The sequence below is a fragment of the Myotis myotis genome, unplaced genomic scaffold, assembly GCF_014108235.1.
Source record: "Myotis myotis isolate mMyoMyo1 unplaced genomic scaffold, mMyoMyo1.p scaffold_m19_p_2, whole genome shotgun sequence".
Classification (NCBI taxonomy): Eukaryota; Metazoa; Chordata; class Mammalia; order Chiroptera; family Vespertilionidae; genus Myotis; species Myotis myotis.
Genome location: NW_023416324.1, coordinates 173,358,629 through 173,379,883, shown reverse-complemented (window position 1 = coordinate 173,379,883; position 21,255 = coordinate 173,358,629). Strand labels below are relative to the sequence as shown.

General features: G+C 47.3%; 1 protein-coding gene and 2 non-coding genes across 5 annotated transcripts in view; all 3 read right to left on the bottom strand.

Annotated features, from left to right (window-relative positions):
- The window catches only part of IGF2BP2 (insulin like growth factor 2 mRNA binding protein 2), a 155,058-nt gene that overhangs the window by 39,460 nt on the left and 94,343 nt on the right, over positions 1 to 21,255 (bottom strand). For all 3 annotated transcript variants that reach the window (XM_036349431.1, XM_036349433.1, XM_036349432.1), the window contains exons 3-4: positions 2,548 to 2,596; positions 393 to 444 (exon numbers count right to left, since the gene is read on the bottom strand). In XM_036349431.1, coding sequence (XP_036205324.1) covers positions 393 to 444; positions 2,548 to 2,596 — 101 coding nt within the window. The remainder of the gene's footprint in view (positions 1 to 392; positions 445 to 2,547; positions 2,597 to 21,255) is intronic.
- LOC118677918 lies at positions 1,224 to 1,424 on the bottom strand. The gene has a single exon (XR_004974625.1). It is a non-coding gene; the product is annotated as a small nucleolar RNA SNORA73 family (small nucleolar RNA).
- LOC118677806 lies at positions 5,267 to 5,373 on the bottom strand. Its single transcript, XR_004974532.1, has one exon. It is a non-coding gene; the product is annotated as a U6 spliceosomal RNA (small nuclear RNA).

Genomic DNA, 21,255 nt, shown 5'->3' with positions numbered 1-21,255 from the left:
AGGAGTCCTACTTCTTGAGAAACACTCAGTACAAGATTGTTATTTTTAGCCAGGAAGAAGGAAGTTGTTATAATAGTGTAAATCCAATTACTTCCAAGTGAATTATGCGTATCCCAGCCTGACAGTGTTTGTCCAATGCTTGAGCCCATTACAGAGTATTAAAAAATAGCCTGAAAATCATAGTCCTTGAAAAAACAAATTATATAGATATGGGTAGATAGGTTATATATAGACATCTCTCACACACAGATACACAAACATATACTCTAAGAAGCTTGTTTGTTTCAAAGGAGTTTGAACTTAGTATTTTTCCCAGGAGTTGACCCAACCTACAAGAAATAATAGATAACATCCCTCTCCAAATTCAGTGGGCTAATTTCCTCACTTATTACCTTGTTCGACATTCTCCACTGTCCCATACTGAGCCAAAAGTCCATCCAAGACCTGAAAGAGAAAGCTTCAATGTCAGGATGGGAACACAAGATTGTACACACAGAAACAGTACAGTGCTCTCTCCAAGCAAATGAACCATAGCAAAACAAGGACGGTGACAGGACTAACACAATTAAATTGATATTTCAAGTCTTCCATAAAAACTGTTGGACCTGAATAAATATGTGGGACTTTCATGTGCTTCCTGGGTTCCAAGTAATCTGTCCCCTGACATGACACCAGCATTTCAGTGTCAGTAACTGTCAATCACGTTCATTCTGACGGTTGGGACCTATTTACTGCTCTTGAAATGAGAGCAGAATCAAGGACAAGGCTCACTTTTTCTTGGAAGCTTTAACCATTTCTTCCTTTGGTTTTCTCTAGGAATCTCCTTATTTTACAGAACAGGAGGATGTGTGTTTGACATTTTCCATAATAAAAAGTTTTTTTACAGTAATGAAAATATTGCCTCGCTGGTGTGGCCCAGAGGTTGAGTGTCGACCCAAGCACCAAGAGGTCACAGGTTCGATTTCCGGTCAGGACACGCCTCCAGTGGAGGGTGTGCAGGAGACAGCTGACTGCTATTTCTTTCTCATCAACGTTTCTCTCACTCCCTCTCCCTTTCTCTCTATAATCAATAAAAACACATTTTTTAAAAAAGTTTTGAAGTAATGAATATATTAGAACACTGTCTTTCCTTTATAGCTATTTGTATTTCATTTGGGTTGGGGAATAAACTATCAGGCATATTGTTTTTATTTTATTTATTTGTCCTTTTTTTCCCCCGTACTAGATGTTTCCTGCATGGTTTATCTCCTCAGTCATCGTCCACAGGACTCTGAGAAGTTGTAGGAATATGCAGGCGCAGACTCAAGGCCTGGCTTTCGCTCCAACGTTGTGGAGAGGGACTGTACATCACGGGGCAGGCATATTGTTTTTAAATAATGCAATAATGCCACTCCTCATATTCTATCTTATTTACTTATTATTAATTTTTAAAAACTCTTCACCTGAGGATATGTTTTCCATTGATTTTTTTTTACAGAAAGTGGGACAGAGGGAGAGGAGGGGGACAGAGAGAGAGATATATTGACGTAAGAGAGACACAGTGATTGGTTGCCTCCCACTTGCACCATGACCGGGGCCAGGAATCGAACCTGCAGCCCTTCGATCCTCAGGCCAACACTCTAACCACTGGGAAAAACCGGCCAGGGCATTAAATTTCTTTATTGTTGACACTATTACAGATGTCCTCCATTTGCCCCCCTTTGCCCACCTCCATCCAGTTCCCGCCACCCCTCCTCTGGCCTTCACCACTGCTATGTGTCCAAGGGCTATGCATGTATGTTCTTTGGCTGCTCTTTTCACCTTCATTTATCAGTCTCCCACCCCTCTCCCCCCCGACCTCTGTCAGTCTGTTCATATGTCCATTTATTTGAAGGTAGCAATCTTATAAGAAGTTTTACAATTTAGAAAATATATCTTAACTGTTATTCATAGCAGTTAATTCAAAATAAACAAAAAACTTGCTCAGACTAACAAAACTATTGGTTTTCCATGGATTCCCCCCCCCCTCAAAATCATAATTTAGAAAGGTAAAAATTGTTTACAAAATCATGAGATAAAAATCACAAACCATGCTTGGCCGGTGTGGCTCAGTGGTTGAGCGTCCACCCATGAACCAGGAGGTCACGGTTCAGTTCCCGGTCCAGGCACATGCCCAGGTTGTGGGCTCGATCCCCAGGAGGGGTGTGCAGGAGGCGGCCAATCAATGCTTCTCTCTCATCACTGATGTTTCTATACCTCTCTATTTCTCTCCTTTCCTCTCTCTCTGAAATCAATTTTAAGACACATATTTTTAAAAAATCACAAACCAGGTATACATTTTGTTTTACAGTTTGTTGGTGCTTGAGAATGCAGAACCTGAGAGATCAAAGCGCACATTCTGCAAGATGAGAGGGTCAGACACCACCCCAAACTCATGGCAGATCGTGCACATTAGGGCACTGGGAAAGGTGGGACAAGTCTGAGGACCTCCAGTTCCTAACTGTGAAAGGGAACTAAAAGAGGAAGGAAAGCGAGAGGACAGTAAAAACAGAAGTGACACTGGCTTACCTCCCACTGCAGGTGAGGAGGGATGTTTCTAATCTGAATTTTTCTGCTCCTGTAAAAATAAAAGCACAGACTATACAACACTTTCTCCAGGATGCAAACTTAAATAAAAACAGGCTAAGACCATAATTTGAGTTCACTTTCCCACTGTGTTCACTGAGGCATCAGCAAGAGATTTCCACTGTGAATCATGACTATCATGTTTTAAGGTTTTCAATTACTTGGGGGAGGGAGGGGTTTTTCTAAAAAAATCCAATAAGTCAGAACAAGCTAAACAGTTTAAGTGCAGATTTGCCTTTCTAATTTCCTACCAAAGTGGTTAGAACTTAAATTGCCACTCAGGTTCTAATTCTAGGATTATCACCTTCCTCCTCAAAATATATGGTCCTGCAAATGACCCTATCCCAGCGGTTCTCAACCTGTGGGTCGCGACCCCTTTGGGGGTCGAAAGACCCTTTCACAGGGGTCGCCTAAGACCATCGGAAAACACATATATAATTACATATTGTTTTTGTGATTAATCACTATGCTTTAATTATGTTCAATTTGTAACAATGAAATTGGGGGTCACCACAACATGAAGAACTGTATTAAAGGGTCTCGGCATTAGGAAGGTTGAGAACCACTTCCCTATCCCAAAGGGCACATCGGCTAAAACTTGATGGCTGAAATCACATATGTAATATGCTTAAACAAGATCAGGTTTCATTTATCCCTTACCTAACAGTGTACATCTTCTCTTTAAAAAAATTATTTTCATTTTTGAATAGATAATACAGTCATAATTCAAGAATTAGAATACTATACAAAGGTATAATAAAGTCTAACTCCCACTCACCCTCTGCCTCATCTTTTACAGAAATAAACATTTTTACTTGTGGCTTGTGTATCCTTCAGTTTCTTTATGCAGATAACAGTAAATACAAAATTAATTCGTATTTTCCCTTTTCTTACAGAAATATTTGCATGTTCTATACATTTGCTGCACCACCCCCCCTTCCCTTCCCACCCCGCCGCCGCCCTCTCACCTAACAGTAATATATTGGAGATTTTTCTATGTTGGTTGATAGAGAGTGTTCTCATTCTATTTTATAACCTGAACACACTGACGTGTATTTAACCCACCCTACTGGTGAACGTCTGGGCCTTCTCCTGCTTTTTTATTCAGAGGATTGTGTTCTTTTTCCAGGATATCCTGCTGGTCTGATAACTGAGTCATGTAGATGATTTCTGGATTTTGTTAAGCATTAAAATTAGGCAGAAAAAAAAAGAATAGGAATATGAGAATAAGAATTTCTCTATCTTTTTAAAAATTATATTTTTTTATTGATTTCAGAGAGGGAAAGAGAGATAGAAACATCAATGGTAAGAGAGAATCATTGATCAGCTGCCTCCGGCAGGCCCCCTACTGGGGATTGAGCCCACAACCCAGGCATGTGTCCTGCCCGGGAATTGAACCCGTGACCTCCCGGTTCATAGGTCGACGCTCATCCCCTGAGCCATACTAGTTTGGCTCTCCTGTCGTTTTTTGAATGACTCTGTCACCACGCCCAAATTCCCTTTCATGACCCTGTTACTGCCCCCTTCTCTGTCTCTTCATTGTTAAACAATTTAGCTGGGGAAATAAAATCATAGTTAATTGTTGAGAAATCTATGATTTGCAGAACCATTTCACATGTATTTTTAAAAAGGTAAAATGCCAGATTGCATGTGGGGAAGATAATGCCATAGTTTTCGGGCATCTGTTCAATTAGCCAGGAGTCTGATGAGCCACCTTGGGAACTCTAACTTGTTATCTATCTAACTCAGACACTGTTATCCCTCCTGCTGGGGACCTGAGAGAACAAAGTTAACATAAAATGTAGGAACTCAGCTCACAGAATCTCAAGTTGCATTTAAAAATTAGGCCAGCTAAGGCTTGTGGGACCCCCAGGTAAACTGCAACAGAAGAAGTAAGGAGATTCCTGTGAGAGAGTGGGATTCAATGAGATTCTCCCCAGCGAGGGCCTATCTGTTTCCAGAGCAATTCTGAGCTCCATCAGATGACACAGGGAGGGAAACGGCATGGATTGCGCATGATCTGTAAGAGGGGCAAGTGTGCTATCCTACTCCAAGGACTGTGGGAGCTGAAACCACCGGAGCTCTGGCCACACCCCTCCTCCCCTCCATGCTACAGTCAGATTCCACTGCCTCCCATGCCCTCATTAGTATGTGTCTGAGGCACGTTATCAGTTACCCATTCCTCATTAGTTCTCCAAGTTCCCCTTAAAGCGTCTGCACATTCTGTACAAGAGTCATTCTGTGCTAAATTGAACCAGGACCTAGGGCTCCTCAGGGAAGCAAATGAATAACTGGTGATAGCCAAAGCCAATCTCTCTCTCTCACACACACAGAGGCAGGGCACAGGAAATGATTAAGAGTCAATAAAACAAATTGTTTAGTCACTTCGTTACAAAATTATTAGGAACAATTGCCTCCGCCTCTATGGAATCTAAAATAAATGTAGTCTAATAGTTGTTAGAAAACTAAATGCTTTCAGCACAAAAACTGTTGAGAAGTAAACAAAGAGGGGTTTGGTTTGGTTTGGTTTGGTTTGGTTTTTGGGGGGGGAGGGGGACATGATCAGAGTGAGGTCCTTGTGGGTATGAGCAGTGTCACAGGCCAAACCATGAAAGGATGAAATCAGACATTGCGGTGGCCCACTGTAAAGAGTTTTTTCTTTTTAATTATGGAACGCTTCACGAATGTGCGTGTCATCCTTGTGCAGGGGCCATGCTAGTCTTCTCTGTATCGTTCCAATTTTAGTATATGTGCTGCCGCAGCGAGCACAAGAGTTTTGAGCCAGGAGGGCTGCAGTTATGAACCCAGGAACTTCCCAATATAAACTCACGTCCACAAAATCATAAACCCCCGAGTGGCTCTAACAAACACACTCATGCTTTATGAGCATTCAGGGACAGGAACTATGGAAAGTCCAGTGCTTGAATGACCAGAAATCACAGAAACAATAAGCAGGTGTCTGAGATGTGGTACCTCATTTACCTCCTATCCCCTCTCAAAGAGTTGACCAGCTCTTCAAAAGGCCCTGACCTTTTAAGAGGTTGCTAATACATCCCAGAATTCCCTTCCACAGAAAACATCAGCCCTAACTGGTTTGGCTCAGTGGATAGAGCGTCAGCCTGCAGACTCAAGGGTCCCAGGTCCGATTTTGGTCAAGGGCATGTACCTTGGTTGCAGGCACATCCCCAGTAGGGAGTGTGCAGGAGGCAGCTGATCGATGTTTCTCTCTCATCGATGTTTCTAACTCTCTATCCCTCTCCTTTCCTCTCTGTAAAAAATCGATAAAATATATTTTTTAAAAAAGAAAACATCAGCAATTCTTAATTATTGTTGAATGAGGTGGGAGGGGATAAGAGAAAAACCAACTAGATGATGGTTTAGGTAATGATGAGGTGATCCTGAGAAGTCAGGTCAGAGGAGGTGATGAAGGGCTTAACTAGTGAACACCTCCACAGAGTCAGGCCCCTGGCTGACAGTCCATGGCTGGAGGCTGAGTGTACCTGCAAGCCTAATAAACCTTTGCTACCATCACTGGCCCCAACCAGGTCTGTGCCGAACTTCCTGCAGCAAGACGAAGTTTGAGAACCCTCCCAAAACATGGACTGTTGAGTGGAGAAGGGTGGAGTGAAGTACAGACAGGTAGACAGAGGCCTCAGAAGGCTAGGACATTCAGGTGTGCCTGAGTATGAGCAGGCATTTAGATTTGGAAAGGTGAGAGGTAGAGAGGTAAGGCTGAGTCTTGGCATGCCAGCTTCTAGCTTTCCAACACCAAACCGAGTAAGAACTGGAAGCATTTTATGTAATGCTTGTATTCTGCTGTGATGAAGATTCCAGGTAGCAAAACCGAAAGGTGCTTCTACAGAGGTGGTTAATTACCCTTAGAAGGGCTTCAACCCATTATCCGTAATTAACACTAACTAGGGTAAGCACAAATATTTTCACATCATAACTTGTGCATAAACACGATGTACTACAGTTATAATCTGAGTATATAAATGCCTGCCTTGTATGGCACATGGTAAATACAGAATCAGCTCTGCAAAGGCGAAGGGAGCCCCGTGCCCCATGGCCAACAACTGTGCCATCCTTTCAGCATTTCTTCATTTTCAAATAATTGTTTCCTTTAGTTCTCCCAACAGCATCAAACCCCTCCTTCCCTCCCTCCCTCCCTCCCGTCTTTTTCACTTTTTTTCCTCCTTAGCCCAAGTAGCATCTAAAACAGCAGGTGCCCAGCAATCAGCAAATTCTCCAGGAGCAGTTGTTGCTGACAGCTGGCTTCTTTTTCCTGGCCCACTCCATCCCCTACTCTTGTCTTCCAACTATAAGAACATGTGCTCATCGAAGACACTGACTCATCCCCAACCAAGCCAGCTCCTTTCACTCCAGCTTATGCACATCAGCTCAGCACAACAGGCTGCTGCTGACTGGAAACCACTGGGGGAGACATTTCCTGACACAGTGGGCACCACATTCACTTCCTGTGATGGGATTAGACACAATGACTCATGTGGAGGTGGTGGGTTTTTCCCCCTGAAGACAAGAAGTACAATGGCATGCACTGACTAACTGAAGAAATTATTTCACAATTAAAAACTCAAGCCAGAAGCGGTGAGTCCTCAATGTTTGGGAACAAGTGATAAACAACAGCCTTGTACCTCTGAAAAGAAGGCACCATTTCCAGCTGTTGTAAGACTTTGATCTGATTTGTCATAGTCAGGATGATGATCAAGAAAAATTAAATTCATCTCTAATACAGCCCTAAATCCCAGAGAAAGGCAGGAGCGAGCCAGCTAAGCCACACCCCTCACACAGGAACTCCTCCCCCATGCCCAGGTAAACCAGCCAGCGCTCACCTACCCTGAGGACTGGGGTGGGGGTGAGGGGACAATCCAAACCTCCCCGCACCCAAATGTTCTGATTGGAAGTTAAATACTGGACATTTTATTTGATTTTGGAGAACAGAATGATTTCTAAGGTTAAACTAAAAGCTTTTCCAAATTCATTTATCAAATGCTCACTAAATATTCTCCTACATAATAAAAGCATAATATGCAAATCAACCGAACAGCAGAACGACCAGTCGGCAGGGGGTGGGGCTGGCAGGTGGCACCAGGTCAGCCAAGGCACGTGCCAGCAGGCAGAGGGAGGGGACGACGATGGGGGGAGGAAGGGAGGGTGCCCTGGCAGCGACCAGCAGTGGCAGAGGGGATGGGGGGGTGGGGCCACGCTGACTGGTGCCATCCCCTGATTGGCCACCTGGTTGCCTCTCGCAGACCAGGCAGCGGTGGGATGATGAGGGCAGTGCCTTCCCCTGATCGGTCCAGTCACCTCCTGCAGAGGGAGGCCACTGGCAGCGGTGGCAGCAGTGGGGTGATGAGGGCAGTGCTGTCCCCTGATCACCTGCACGGTTGCTTCATGCAGAGGGAGGCCTGACTGCGGCTTAAGCCATCAGTAGGACATCCCCTGAGGGCACCCGGACTGTGAGAGGGTGCAGGCCAGGCTGAGGGACACCCCCCCTCCCCCCGTGCATGAATTTTCATGCACTGGGCCTCTAGTCCTATATATTAAAAGCCTAATATGCTAAGGGTCTGGTCATCAGGTCAGCCATTCAACCAATCAAAGCATAATATGCTAATGATGTTAAGGCCAGTCATCTGCTCGCTATGACATGCACTGACCACCAGGAGGCAGACGCTCTGACCAGTAGGTTAGCTTGCTGCTGGGGTCCGGCTGATTGGGACTGAACAAGACGGGCCGGACATGCCCTGAAGCCCTCCTTTGGTCCCTCCCTGACTGACCAACCTCCTGTGTCCCTCCCCCGCCCCGATCATGCACGGGTGGGGTCCCTCAGCCTGGCCTGGGTCTTCTCACAATCCAGGCTGAGGAACGCCCCCGCCCCCCAGTGTGCGAATTTCATGCACTGGGCCTCTGTCTATATACATAAAAGCCTAATATGCAAATTGCCCCAGCAGGTGGTCAACCAGGAGTTTGATCACTATGACATGCGCTGACCACCATGGGGCACGCGCAGAACATGACGGGCATCAGCAGCAGGCAGAAGAGCACAGAACATGGCAGGCGGCAGCCACGGCAGGATGGTGGAGCAGGTGAGCGGGGGCACCAGACCAAGATGGGGCACCAGTCACTGTCATTGGGGCAAGCCTCTGGCAGTTACTGAAAATTCTTTGCACCTGTGCACTGCAGTCCTGCCCCTCAGGAGCAGGGGGAGGTAGAGAAGCCCTGAGGGGCAATCAGGACCAGCAGCTGCCACTCACACCCGCTGACGGCACCAAGCGATTGGGGCCAGTGCTGTCAGCGTGTGGGAGCAGCAGGAGCAGGGCTGCAGGTAGACAGGGGACCAGGGGCTGTGGCAGGAGGGGCTGGGCAGGAGTGTGGAGGATAGGCTGAGACCTGCCCCTGTGTCCACCACAGCCTCACGGCCCACAGTTGCCTTTCAAGGTGCACAAATTCGTGCACCAGGCCCTTAATCTTACCTAATCGACAAACATGTAAACTGACTGTACCTTCACTACGCTAACCAGCTAATCAGGAGATGGCAGTTTCCAAGCAGCGGAGCAAAGACTGAAGGCGAGCCGGAGCAGCGAAGACAGAAGACTGAAGGCGGCTCCGGCCAGAGCAGTGAAGACGGAAGGTGGCTCCAGCCGGAGCGAAGGCCTGGGTCCCGGAGGCTGGAGGAAAACCAGTGCCGACAGCCAGGAGAAGGGAAGGCCTATTGCACGAATCTCTTCATGCAACAGGCCTCTAGTATATAATAAAAGAACAGCGACTGCATGGCAGAATGACAAGAATGGTCAACCAGTTGCTATGATGCAAACTGACCACCAGGGGGCAGACACTCAATGCAGGAGCTGCTCCCTGGTGGTCAGTCTGCTACTACAGTGGAAGCGCTGCTCAGCTGACCGGGATGAGTGGCTGCGAATCCCAGGCCAATGGGCAGGAACCTGGGCTGCGATCATTACCTCCTCACCCCAGACTCCTCCTCGCTCCCTGCCGCCTCCTCCGGATGCCCACAGACCGTGCAGCATTGCCACCAGGCTCGCAGACCTGACCCCGGAGGCTGGGAGGCAGGTTCATGGCCACTGCAGGACTGAGGCCTAGTCCGCCGCCTCTCAGTGCTACTGTCCCTGGGCCCACCCCCAACCAGGTCCCCCGCTACTCAGAGGGCAGGTCCACAGCCGCTCAGCTGACTGGGATGACCTGCACTCCCACGGCGGGCAAATCCCCACAAGCCACGCCCCCCACCAGTGCCCGAATCCCGTGCACCAGGCCTCTAGTCTATTATATGCCAAGCACTTAGGTTCTGGGGTATAGTAGTGAACAAAATATTAATGTCCTCACATTGCTTACAGTCTAGGATTAAAGAACAGTAACAACAACTATTAACACTCACATAAGAGAATACTGACCTCAGCAACCCTTAGATCTCTCTACTTAATTTCAGTAATAATGAAAAGAAGAATATACTTTAGAGTTGGTCCCTTGGTCTAATGAAATCTTTTTTTTATTTTTTTATTTTTTTAATATATTTTTTATTGATTAAGATATTACATATGTGTCCTTGTCCCCACGTTACCCTCTACCCCCCCCCCCACTCATGCCCTCACCCCCCCGTTGTCCGTGTCCATTGGTTAGGCCTATATGCTTGCATATAAGTCCTTTGGTTGATCTTTCCCCCTTACCCCTACCCTCCCCTACCTTCCCTCCAAGGCCCGACAGTCCAATCAATGCCTCTCCGTCTCTGGATCAGTCCTTGTTCATCAGTTTATGTTGTTCATTATATTCCACAAATGAGTGAGATCCTGTGGTATTTATCCGCTCTCCAGTTCCATCCATGCTGTGGCAAATGGTAAGAGTTCCTTTTTCTTCTTCCTCTTCTTAAAGAATACCTTTCAGCATTTCATATAATGCTGGTTTGGTGGTGATGAACTCCTTTAGCTTTTTCTTATCCGTGAAGCTCTTTATCTGACCTTCTATTCTGAATGATAGCTTTGCTGGATAAAGTAATCTTGGTTGCAGGTTCTTGCTATTCATCACTTTGAATATTTCCTGCCACTCCCTTCTGGCCTGCATGGTTTCTGTTGAGAAATCAGCTGACAGTCGTATGGGTACTCCCTTGTAGGTAACTGACTGTCTTTCTCTTGCTGCTTTTAAGATTCTCTCTTTATCTTTTGCTCTTGGCATTTTAATTATGATGTGTCTTGGTGTGGTCCTCCTTGGATTCCTTTTGTTTGGGGTTCTCTGCGCTTCCTGGACTTGTAAGTCCATTTCTTTCACCAGGTAGGGGAAGTTTTCTGTCATTATTTCTTCAAAAAGGTTTTCAATATCTTGCCCTCTCTCTCCTTCTGGTACCCCTATAATTCTGATGTTGGTACGCTTGAAGTTGTCCCAGAGGTTCCTTACACTATCTTCATATTTTTGGAATCTCTTTTCTTTTTTCTTTTTCAGTTGGGTATTTTTTGTTTCTTTGTATTTCAAATCTTTGACTTGATTCTTGGGATCCTCTTGTCTGCTGCTGGATCTCTGTAAATTATTCTTTATTTCAGTCAGTGTATGCTTAATTTCTAGTTGGTCCTTTTTCATGTCCTCCATGGTCTCACTATACTTATTGAGGGAGTCATTAAATTTATCGGCGGTTTCCATAAAATTCTTGAAAAACCTTATAAACGTGGCCTTGAACTCTATATCCAGTCGTTTGCTTTCCTCCATTTCTGCCATTTGTGACCTGTTTCTTTGTCTCCGCATTTTGGCAGCTTCCCTGTGTTGATAGAGTGGCCCTGCGCTCCAGGTGTCCTGTAGGGCCCAGTGGCTCAGCCTCCCCAGTTACCTGAGGTGGACACTCTTGGTGCACTCTTGGTGCCTTGGTTGTTGTAGGATCACTGGGAGGAATTGACCTCCAGGCCAGTTGGCTGTGAGAATCAGCTGTGTCTGAAGTGGGAGAACTTCTGTGCTGGAGACACCCTTCTGGGGCAAGACTTGCTTCAGTGGGGCTTTGGTGCTCACTGAGTCTGCTCCGAGTGTGTCCCTTATGGATCTGAGGAGTTGCAGTCTGGATGGTCCCCCTCTGACCACTGGGTACAGTGGCTCCTGGATCTAAGGAGGTGCTAATTCAGCCTCTGCCTGAGATCACACAGCAGGAGCCACGAAGAGGCTCAGCTGTGAAGCAATGCAAGCCGCTGTGGGGCCTTGGGCCTTCTCTTGAAAGTTCCGGGTCTGCCTGGCTTGGCTGCAGTTAGGTACATTCACATGCAAAAGCCTCTGCCGCAGCCTGGGTGGGGCGGGGTCTCAGGGAGTCAAAGGGCGGAGAAAGCAGCTATGGCTGATTCTCCTAAGGAGTCGCGCATCTCAGTGACCCGATAATTGCTGCAACCACCTCTGAGGGAAAGCCGCACTCAAGTTCGCCCGCTGCCCGACAGTCCAGCTTCTCCCCGTATGAGTCCTGGGTCCCCAGAGACTTCCCGGAACCGGAGTTCAGAGCAGTCGGGAGCTTGTGATTCAAAAAAAACAGCCACGTCCTCAGGTGCCACCCCCTTTCCGCGCGCGCGAGCCGCCGTACCTCTGCACTTCACCTCCGCAGCACCTCTGGCTCTCAGTGCACTTTTCTTTCCTTCTAGTTGTAGAATTTACACTCAGCCAGGCTTCCTGTTGTTCTGGAAGATGTCTGCTCTGTCCTTTGCGGTATTTTTCAATTGTTGTGGGAGGCGGCAATTTCCCGGTGTTTATCTATGCCGCCATCTTAGTTTCTCCCTGGTCTAATGAAATCTTCAACAAAAAGGCGATTCCTGCTGTTTCCTAGCTCATATTTTTAGGTTTTAACTAGAAATGGGCAAAATATCTTTTCACACCTATTTCTGCTCAGTAACCTTATAATGTAATTGCAGCTAGTAAATAGCAACACTCAATCCCTTATTTCCAATCGTATGGGAGTTAAAGCTGGGACAGGTATTTCTGTCTAACAGCAGCAAGACATCTGCCTTCTCACAAGGGGTGTTGCTAAAGCTTTCCTTGTCACCCAGGGTCTGCCCCTGGCACTTAACCCCCTGAGGTTTCCGCTGCTACCTGATGGCGTGCTCTGGAGAAAATAAAAAAGGTTATAACAAGAGTTATTTTTCAAAATTGGGAGAGGAGTCATACATACAATACCAATCTCTCTATATAAAAGCCTAAGTGACCGTTACAACCTAGCAATCGGAAGGACCGGTCGACTGGGCGCTATGACGCGCACTGCCTGCTCAGCTAGAAGCCCGGCTCACGGCTGGCGAGCGCAGGTGCAGTGGCAGCAGCGCTACCAAGTGGTGGTGGCGGCAGGCACAGCGCCTCCAGGATGAGCAGCAGCAGAGTTGTGCCGGCCCCAGCTGGGGCTCCTCTCTGGCTGTCTGCCGCTTTAGCACTGCTACACCCCTCGGGGGATGTCGGACTGCCGGGTTTTGGCCAGGCCTGTGGGGATTGGGCCGAAACCCGGCAGTCCGACATCCCCTGAGTGGGCCCCGATTGCAAGAGGGTGCAGGTCAGGCTAAGAGACCCCATCTGTGCACCGGGCCTCTAGTAAAAAATAAAAGTACTTCACACGACACACACAAAAAATCAGTGCCCATCTTTAATACCTCATAAGGTGTTGATGAGTAAAAAAGAAAATTATCAGCTCTTTAAGCTAAGTTACATGATTTGACTGCAATGAAATTCACTTTGCAAACTCTTGGAAATAGACAACTTTAAAAACAGAGGAATGAACTGGGGGAAATGGCATATAAATTATTCTTATTTGAAAAAGGATCCCGTCATCTGAATGAGGCTTCATCTTGAGATTCCTTTACATCGATTTTGAAATGAGGCAAATTAGTAGGGACCAAATACACAACTGTGATTTATAACCAATTTTGGGAGATCAGCCTTCCACAGAGGAAACGCTAGATTCCTGAGCTGTGCCCTTCCTGAGCGATGCCCATCCTCTCCCTGCCCCTGCGCATCCCATTCTAACCTGGTGCCAGGCACCCAGGAGTCGCTCGGGACGCTGGATGAATGAACACGTGCATGTGACAGGGTTAACCTCCGGCGCTTAGGCACAGAATTCCTTCCAGCTGCTGATTCACTCTCTCTTCTGAGTTCCCTGTCTTACAAAGATAGGATGCAGAGCATCTGTCTCAGTTGGTTTCAGACTTTTCATCACTTCCTCTCAAGCCAGCACCAACAGCTGGGCAGGCACCAGCAGTACCCATCCATGGGAAGTGGCATATGGGTGTCAATGCCTGACTTGCACAAAGGTGAACAATCTACCTGGCTCAGCAGGTGACCACAGGAGGTCATGCGACCACGGCTTCAGATTCCATCTCTTCCCTCTTCCTTTGCTGGATGCAGCCCAGGGCAGCCTCCTGCTTCAGGGACCTGTTCCTTTCACTGTATGGAGCCAGGTCCTCAGCAGCATAATTGAGGCAGGAAGAGAGCGGAGCAGGTGCCCGCCCCACAGCGGTTCACAGAGTCCCAGCCTCCTGGGTATTGTGGTGAGCTTCTGTCCTCTCCTCTCATTGGTCCCTCATCAAACCCAGGGAATTATGAAAAGTGCATCCTACAGACGAGGGCACCGTGGTTACTTTGACAGAAGCACGACGCTCTCACATTCCCCTGGCATCGCTCATTCCCAGCTCTGGTACCGCTGTGCTCAGGGGAGCTGGTACCTCCGTTTTTCCTAGGAAATGTGAATGAATCTGACTTCACCTGATGAGTCACCAGAGGGCACTGTATGGAGCCAGCCCTGACCCAGGAGAGAAGCTACTGCTGTTATACCAAAGCATGTGTGGATTCAGGCTAAAGACCTCTTTCAGGATAATTTCAGAAGCTGAGAAGTACAACTGGCAAACCAAGGGACTAAATACTTCTTCATTTAAGAGCACCTTGATTATTGTGCTTAATTCAGAATACTTTTTTGCTCTTTGGTCGCAGGGGGGTTGGGGGGAGATACAAAATTTTTAATATTCAAGCAAGATACTTGTGGAAATACAAACACCTTTATTTACTAATATTTATAAGCAAAAGCAGAGGCCTTCACTTAGAGAACAATGACTTAAAAACATATATAAATGTATTCCCTGGATTTTCTAACAAGATAATTCTTCCTCACCCCTAATAGAACACTTTATGCTACCCAAGGCTACCATTATCTCAGCACGACAGAGAAACAGAGGGGGAGGAACGCTGAACGGGGAACGGGGATCAGCCCTTGAACACAGCACTACCTCAGAGAAGCTGTCATACTGATGTTGGGCCAGTCATTTAACCTCTCTGGTTAATACCTCAGGCATGAGGTATTTGAGACAATATGACAGGCAGTTAGACAAGATTCTTTCCAAATCTAAGATTCACTTTATTTTGGCAGCAAAACAACTGTCACAGAGAGAAGGTAAGGAGCAGCAAGAAGTAACTCCACGGATCTTAGGCTACAAATAGAGACTGAATTAAAAAAAAAAAAAAATCATATCAACAAATCTTTCATTTTCTTCGGGTCACAATTTTTAATAACCTAATAAGTCAGTTAGATGGCAAAGGCCATAGTATTTTATAATGGGACTAGAGGCCTGGTACACAAAATTTGTGCACGGGTAGGGTCCCTAGGCCTGGCTGGTGAGCAGGGCTGATTGGGGCCTTCCAACTGCCAGCCGGGGCCTCCCTTCCCCAGCTGCTGGCCAGGCCTTCCTTTGTTCCACGCCGCCCCCCCGCCCCGGGTCAGAGCACATCATAGCGATCGATGGAACTCCTGGTCTCCTAGTCGAACTCCCGCGGGGACACTTTGCATATTAGCTTTTTATATATAGAGAGAGATGGCTTACAATCCAAAAATAGTTTGTGACTTCACCTGTATCACAACCCACCTCTACGGCCACCCTTGTCCCATTTCTGTCCCTTTCTATCTTATAGCAGAAAGCTTTATGTTTACACTTTCCCTACTGCCAAGGTTACTAAAGTATCTAGGTTTTGAAGGTACAATGTTATTTCATGAAATTTACTATGAAGGGGGGCGGGGGGGATGGCACAGCTAAGTAGGAGCGTGTCCATTTCGTATAGGTATGTATAGGTCTTGGTGTGTAACCGAATGAGGAGACTATAATGCCTCCAAGGAATTCCACTGATGTCGTAACTCAGAGGATAAGAGCTTATGTTTCCCCTACAGAGACACAGAGCTCTGGCCCATAAGTCACATGTTGGTTAATTAGTATTGTAGTGACACTCTACTTGCTACTGCAACTCTGATCTAAATAGCTCTGTAAAGACGGCATTCATGTTTTTAAAGCTAACACGCTGTAGCAGCAGGCGAGAGAAACGGAAGGCATGGTGTTGGGAGCCATTAAAGATATTGGCTTAGACAAAGCCATCTTAAGAACTATAAGTTTCTGGTTCCTCCAGAAACTCCTAATTACCAGAAACCACCTGTGTCTTGCAATTTGGCCAGCAGTTAAAAGATAAACTACTCTCACACAGCCGCTAAATCACATATCTCCACTGATAAGCACACAGCCATCCAGAGCCTGCTAAATCACACATCTCCGCTAATAAGCACAGCCATCCGGAGCCTGATAAATCACTAGTAATAGGTTACTGCCCATAGACCCCTTTACCCACCCCCCTTCCCCAAAACAGTATATATCCTGCCGCTGTGAGAATAAAGTTTGAGGCTTGATCAGAACTTGTCTTGCCTCCATTCTTTCGTGTCCCCTGTTTGTTTCATTCTCCTAAGGTGTCTCTTCGTTCCCCTGTTGTTGTCCCGTGGGTCGGGACAGCATGGCACATGTACTGGAAGAGCAGCAGTGTTCAGCTCTCAGGAAAACACCACTAGATAAGTGTCTGAGCCCTTTGCAACTCCAATGGTCTATTCCAGCAGTCGCCAACCAGTGGTCTGTGGACCACAGGTGGTCCGTGAGGTCTGAAAGTTCAGCGACCGCTGGTCTAGGTAACCATGAGTAAGACTTCAAAGGCAGGGGGATGGTGTGTGTGTGTTGGGGGGGGGGGGTAGATATCAGGATGAAAAGTGTTTCTATTACATGGAATTCTTCTTCGTGATTTTTACAGAGTGATTCTGCAGATCTCAGCAAATCTGGACACGTATCTACCACTCGACTGGTTACTTTAAAACAAATTATTTTAGAAACTAGTAGCCCTATGCATGAAGATTCATGCAAGAATGGGCCTTCCTTCCCCTGGCTGGCAGGACCACCTTCGCTCCGGGCTGGAGCTGCCTTTCTGCCTTCGCTCCAGGTTAGTGCCGCCTTTTCACCTTCGTTCTGGCCCCAAGCTGCCTTTTCGTCTTCCCACGCTGCCCAGAGGCCCAGAGTGGCTGGGGCTGTGTGGAATGCCTGCGTCGTTGCCATGGCACCTGTGTATGCAACTCAACCCGCCAGCTTTGTTGGGTTAATTTGCATACTCATTCCTGATTGGCTGTTGGGTGTCATGAAGGTCAATTTGCATCTTTCTCTTTTATTAGTGTAGATAAGTACTACATATTCGTTGAACAACATTCAAAAGGTACCAAAAGAGAAAAATAAATAGTAGGAAAATTCACCCTTCTGTACCTATTCTTCAGCCCTCCAATTCTTGATACCAGGTTTTTATCATTCCTGAGTATTCTATACAAAACATGTAAACATTTCCCTCCCTGCAAATATAATTGTTAATGCTCCATATATGCTTTTTACTTGAAGATGGTTTCATACGCATACACAAAGAGCTGTACTGTTCTTTTTGACAGCTGTATAATAGTTTTATAAATAAGCCATAATTAACCTAACTGGTCTCTTACTGATGGGCATAGGATGTTTCTAATCTTTAGCTACTGCCAGAAAACCAACACTGTGGTAATGAATGTCTGTCTATCTACCTATTTTTGCACATGTGTATGTATATCTTGGACAATAAGCTCTTAGAAGTGGAATCACTGGGTCAGAGGACTCTACATTTGTAATGTCAACACACAAATATAGTGTTGTTTTGCCACACATCTGAAAACCCAGTTATCAAATTTTGATTTCTGCCTGTTCATAGGTGAAAAATACTGTCTTACTTGCATTTTAATTATGAATGAGGTTGATGATTTTTCTTATGTCAAAGAACCTCAACCACCCTGGACATCTCCACAGAATTCTTCCCTGCTTTTACTCAGTGTCCCCGCAGCTGACTCCCGGTTTGATGAACTGTCTTCATTTCATGTATCTGACAAACCCTTACTGAGCATTCACGATGCCGGACACCAGAGAGACGGGTGGAAAGTGCATTCCCCACCATGAGGAGCTCACATTCTGAACCCCGCCAAGCAAGCAGCCAGTGCCCCACCCCCCATGCCACACGACTCTGACACAGGCCTGTGCCCTGCAGGACCGTAGCCGGGAGGCTACACAGACAGAAGGGAACCTGGCCGGGCCCCCAGGGAAGGCGATGCCTCAGCTGAGTCCCAAGCAGCAGGCTGCAGAGTGGGCCCGGGACACAAAGGTAAGGGTTGCAAGTTTAGAGGGAGGGGCCCAGAGGGTCCTTCTGCGTCAGGGGAGGAGGTGCACAAAGGCAGGGAGGCCAGGGCATCAGGTCTGAAGAGAGCAGGCGGTAGAGGCTGGCGGGGCCGAGGATAGGAAAGGCTTCCTGTCCGCTCAGCTGAACCGTGAAGGTGAGAACCTTTCCCAGACCCAGAAAGGAATCATAAAGCCCAGAGAACACCGGGCGAAACACTGGAAATCACACAACACAGCCCCAGCACTAACTTCCTTTTCCAAAGCCGTTGTCCTCTACTGACTTCCCTCCTCAGAGAAGAGAGCCTTGTGGCTCTGAAAATGCGGGTGCAAGCATAGTTCTACCCATTCCTGTGGCCGTGTGCACCCCACCACCGGGGCAGTCTACGACAATTCCTCACCTTCCTCTGGCATGGGGCTGCCAGGCGCACTTAACCACCAAATTAAGTGCCTCTTGATCCTAAAATGAAACCATCTCATCAGCTACCATTACAATACTCTTCTGTTCCCCAGACTGCAACAGTGTTTCAGGTTAGTGGACGATGACTGAATGACGATGAGTCATTGTTTAAAACCATTACAGTAAAACCTGGATAATGCCTCCATCAAAGTAATGCCCTATTTACTTACTGCAATAATGATTCCTCTGCCCAATGTATTTTTGGAATCCTTTTATTGGTATTTTCTGCCACGTCTACCCAAAAACACAGATGTAACTGCTCTGCCTTTGTCTGTCGTATAATCTTACGAATATGCCCTGTGCAGCCAAAGAAGATGCCTCTTTTCCTTCCTCTTCCTCTTCCTCTATTCAACAGAAACCACACCAACCCTGGAGGCCTCGCCTCTGCCTCTGCTAACAGCGAAGAGCGCTGCTCTCTGGGGAGGCAGCTGCCTTATTCGGCTCCTTACAGGCCAGGGCGGCTGGGCTGGCACAACGCCCATGCCACCAACCTCTTGTCATAAAGAGTCACCCCACTTTCCCTCGGGGAGGTTTAAGAGGTGCAGTCCCAGGGAGGCTAATACCCTTGGCTGTCTCGAGCCCCCTGTTCTGGTCAGGAGAGGGTATTTCCTCAGGGCCATGCTGGGGCATGGGGAGGCCAATCACATCGGTGATCACCCAAATGGGTCGGGGGCACTCTTCGTTTCCAGTCGTGTCTGGTCAATGTCAGTTGCCAGGATCAAAATTTCACGTTAACTGGGGGAAGGCTGCCTGGCGTGGCAGGGTCAGTGCTCTCACAGCCCCTAGCTAGTGCCGTGTTTGTTGCATCACAAACCTCTGTTTACATCTCTGCTGCCCAGCCAGGCTCTGCAACCCTGGGATTTGTTCATCCCACCATCTAGCACTGCATGGTCAAGGGATGACTATACACAAGTACACAGACTGCACGTGTGGCTGCCTTTTAAGCCCATGTAATCAGGCCAGGTTATCTGAAGTCAACCCACTGTGATCAGGCCAGGTTATCTGAATGAAAAGGGACCACTCTCTCTGAGCAGGCTCCTTGCAGCCCTTTGATGGCTGGAGAGCTCTGAGAGAAAGCTCATTTCTCCAGGTTGGAATAATAACACCCAGCCGACTGGGAGGTCATGGGGAGAAAGTTAGACTAGGCATCAGAACTGTTGGCGTGGGGCCCGAGTGGGGCGACCACTCGGATATGTGATTGTGGCAGGTGACCTCATTTCTCTGGGCCAGATGGTGTCTTTCTACAATCCTCCTCGGGGTCAAGAATTCTCCAGTCCTGCTGGCTACCTTCCCTCAAGGACAGAACAGATGCCTCTTCCTCCTACAGAAATGTGTACAAGCTCTAGCCGGTTTGGCTCAGTGGATAGAGGTTTGGCCTGTGACTGAAGGGTCCCGAGTTCGATTCCAGTCAAGGGCACATGCCCAGATTGAGGGCTCGATGTTCAGTGTGGGGTGTGCAGGAGGCAACCGATCAATGATTCTCTCTCATCATTGATGTTTCTCCCTCTCCCTCTCCCTTCCTCTCTGAAACCAATAAAAATTTTAAAAAAGAAAAAAATGTGTACAAGAACTAAGTTGTCCAGGCAGAGGAAACCTCTGAAGAAAGACTTTCGGTGCTGTGAGTGGTTTCTTCTGAGAATAGAATCAGAGAAGTTTTAGAAATCTTCTTTCAATGGCATTGATAGACAGACAGACTTTAATCTGTGAGCCAAGAAAAATGGTTTGTAAAGGCTAGAAGAAAAGAACCCTGTGGCTAAGAATCACAGGAGGTGGAGCCAGAGCTTCGAAACTTTTGAGACAGCAGAGAATTAACCAGCTAAAGGGCAAATAGTGCAGAATGTGACTACAGGAGGTGACACGTGACCCCAAGCAGCACCTGGAGTCACCAGAGGACAAAGAGACCCATTTATGCCCCAGGCCTGTACCAATGGGGACAGCCTAGTGCTTTCCCGATGGGAAGCAGGGACCACCAAGATTCATTAGACTTTATAAGGGAACAAGCCCTGCTCTTGGGCGGCAGAGAGGGAGAAAAGAAGTGAGAACGAACAGGAGGGACATTTGCCATTCCCTTCACGGACAGTTCTGCACAAGCTGCGAACGCAAAGGGGTGATATGGCTAGAAGCCCATCGCCACAGTCTGCCTCCCAGGACCTCAGTCCAGACCGTCAGGGAGACAGGACACAAAATCCCACCACCCAAGGTACTGCCAACCATAAACTAGTGCAGACTTTACTATTCAAAAGCACTTCACACACTTCATTGCACTGATTCTCACACGGGTCAAACGCCAGAAGAGCATTTAAGTAACTTGCCCCAGGTCTTTCTGCCGTGAGGCGATTACAGAACTTCATAGACCAACGACAGAAGTTTCATGGATGCTATTGTAAAAGACACCGTGACTCTGCAGGATTCCAAGGACAACAGTGCCCACGCAAGGGATAGGCACTGTGCTGAGTGCTTTACCAGCACCAATTCCGCTGCCTAAAACCGCCCCACACCGGCATCCAGGCTGGCCCAGACACTCAATACCGGGCTCCGACTCGCTGCATGAGCGAAGGGGTTAAGTATTAAGTTCCCACTTTGCAGTTGGGGAATCTAAGGTGAAGCCAGGAATATGAACACGGATCTGTCTCACGCGCAAATCGCTAGCCCTTTCATTCTGGTGGCGTTTTTAGGTGGGACATGAGACAG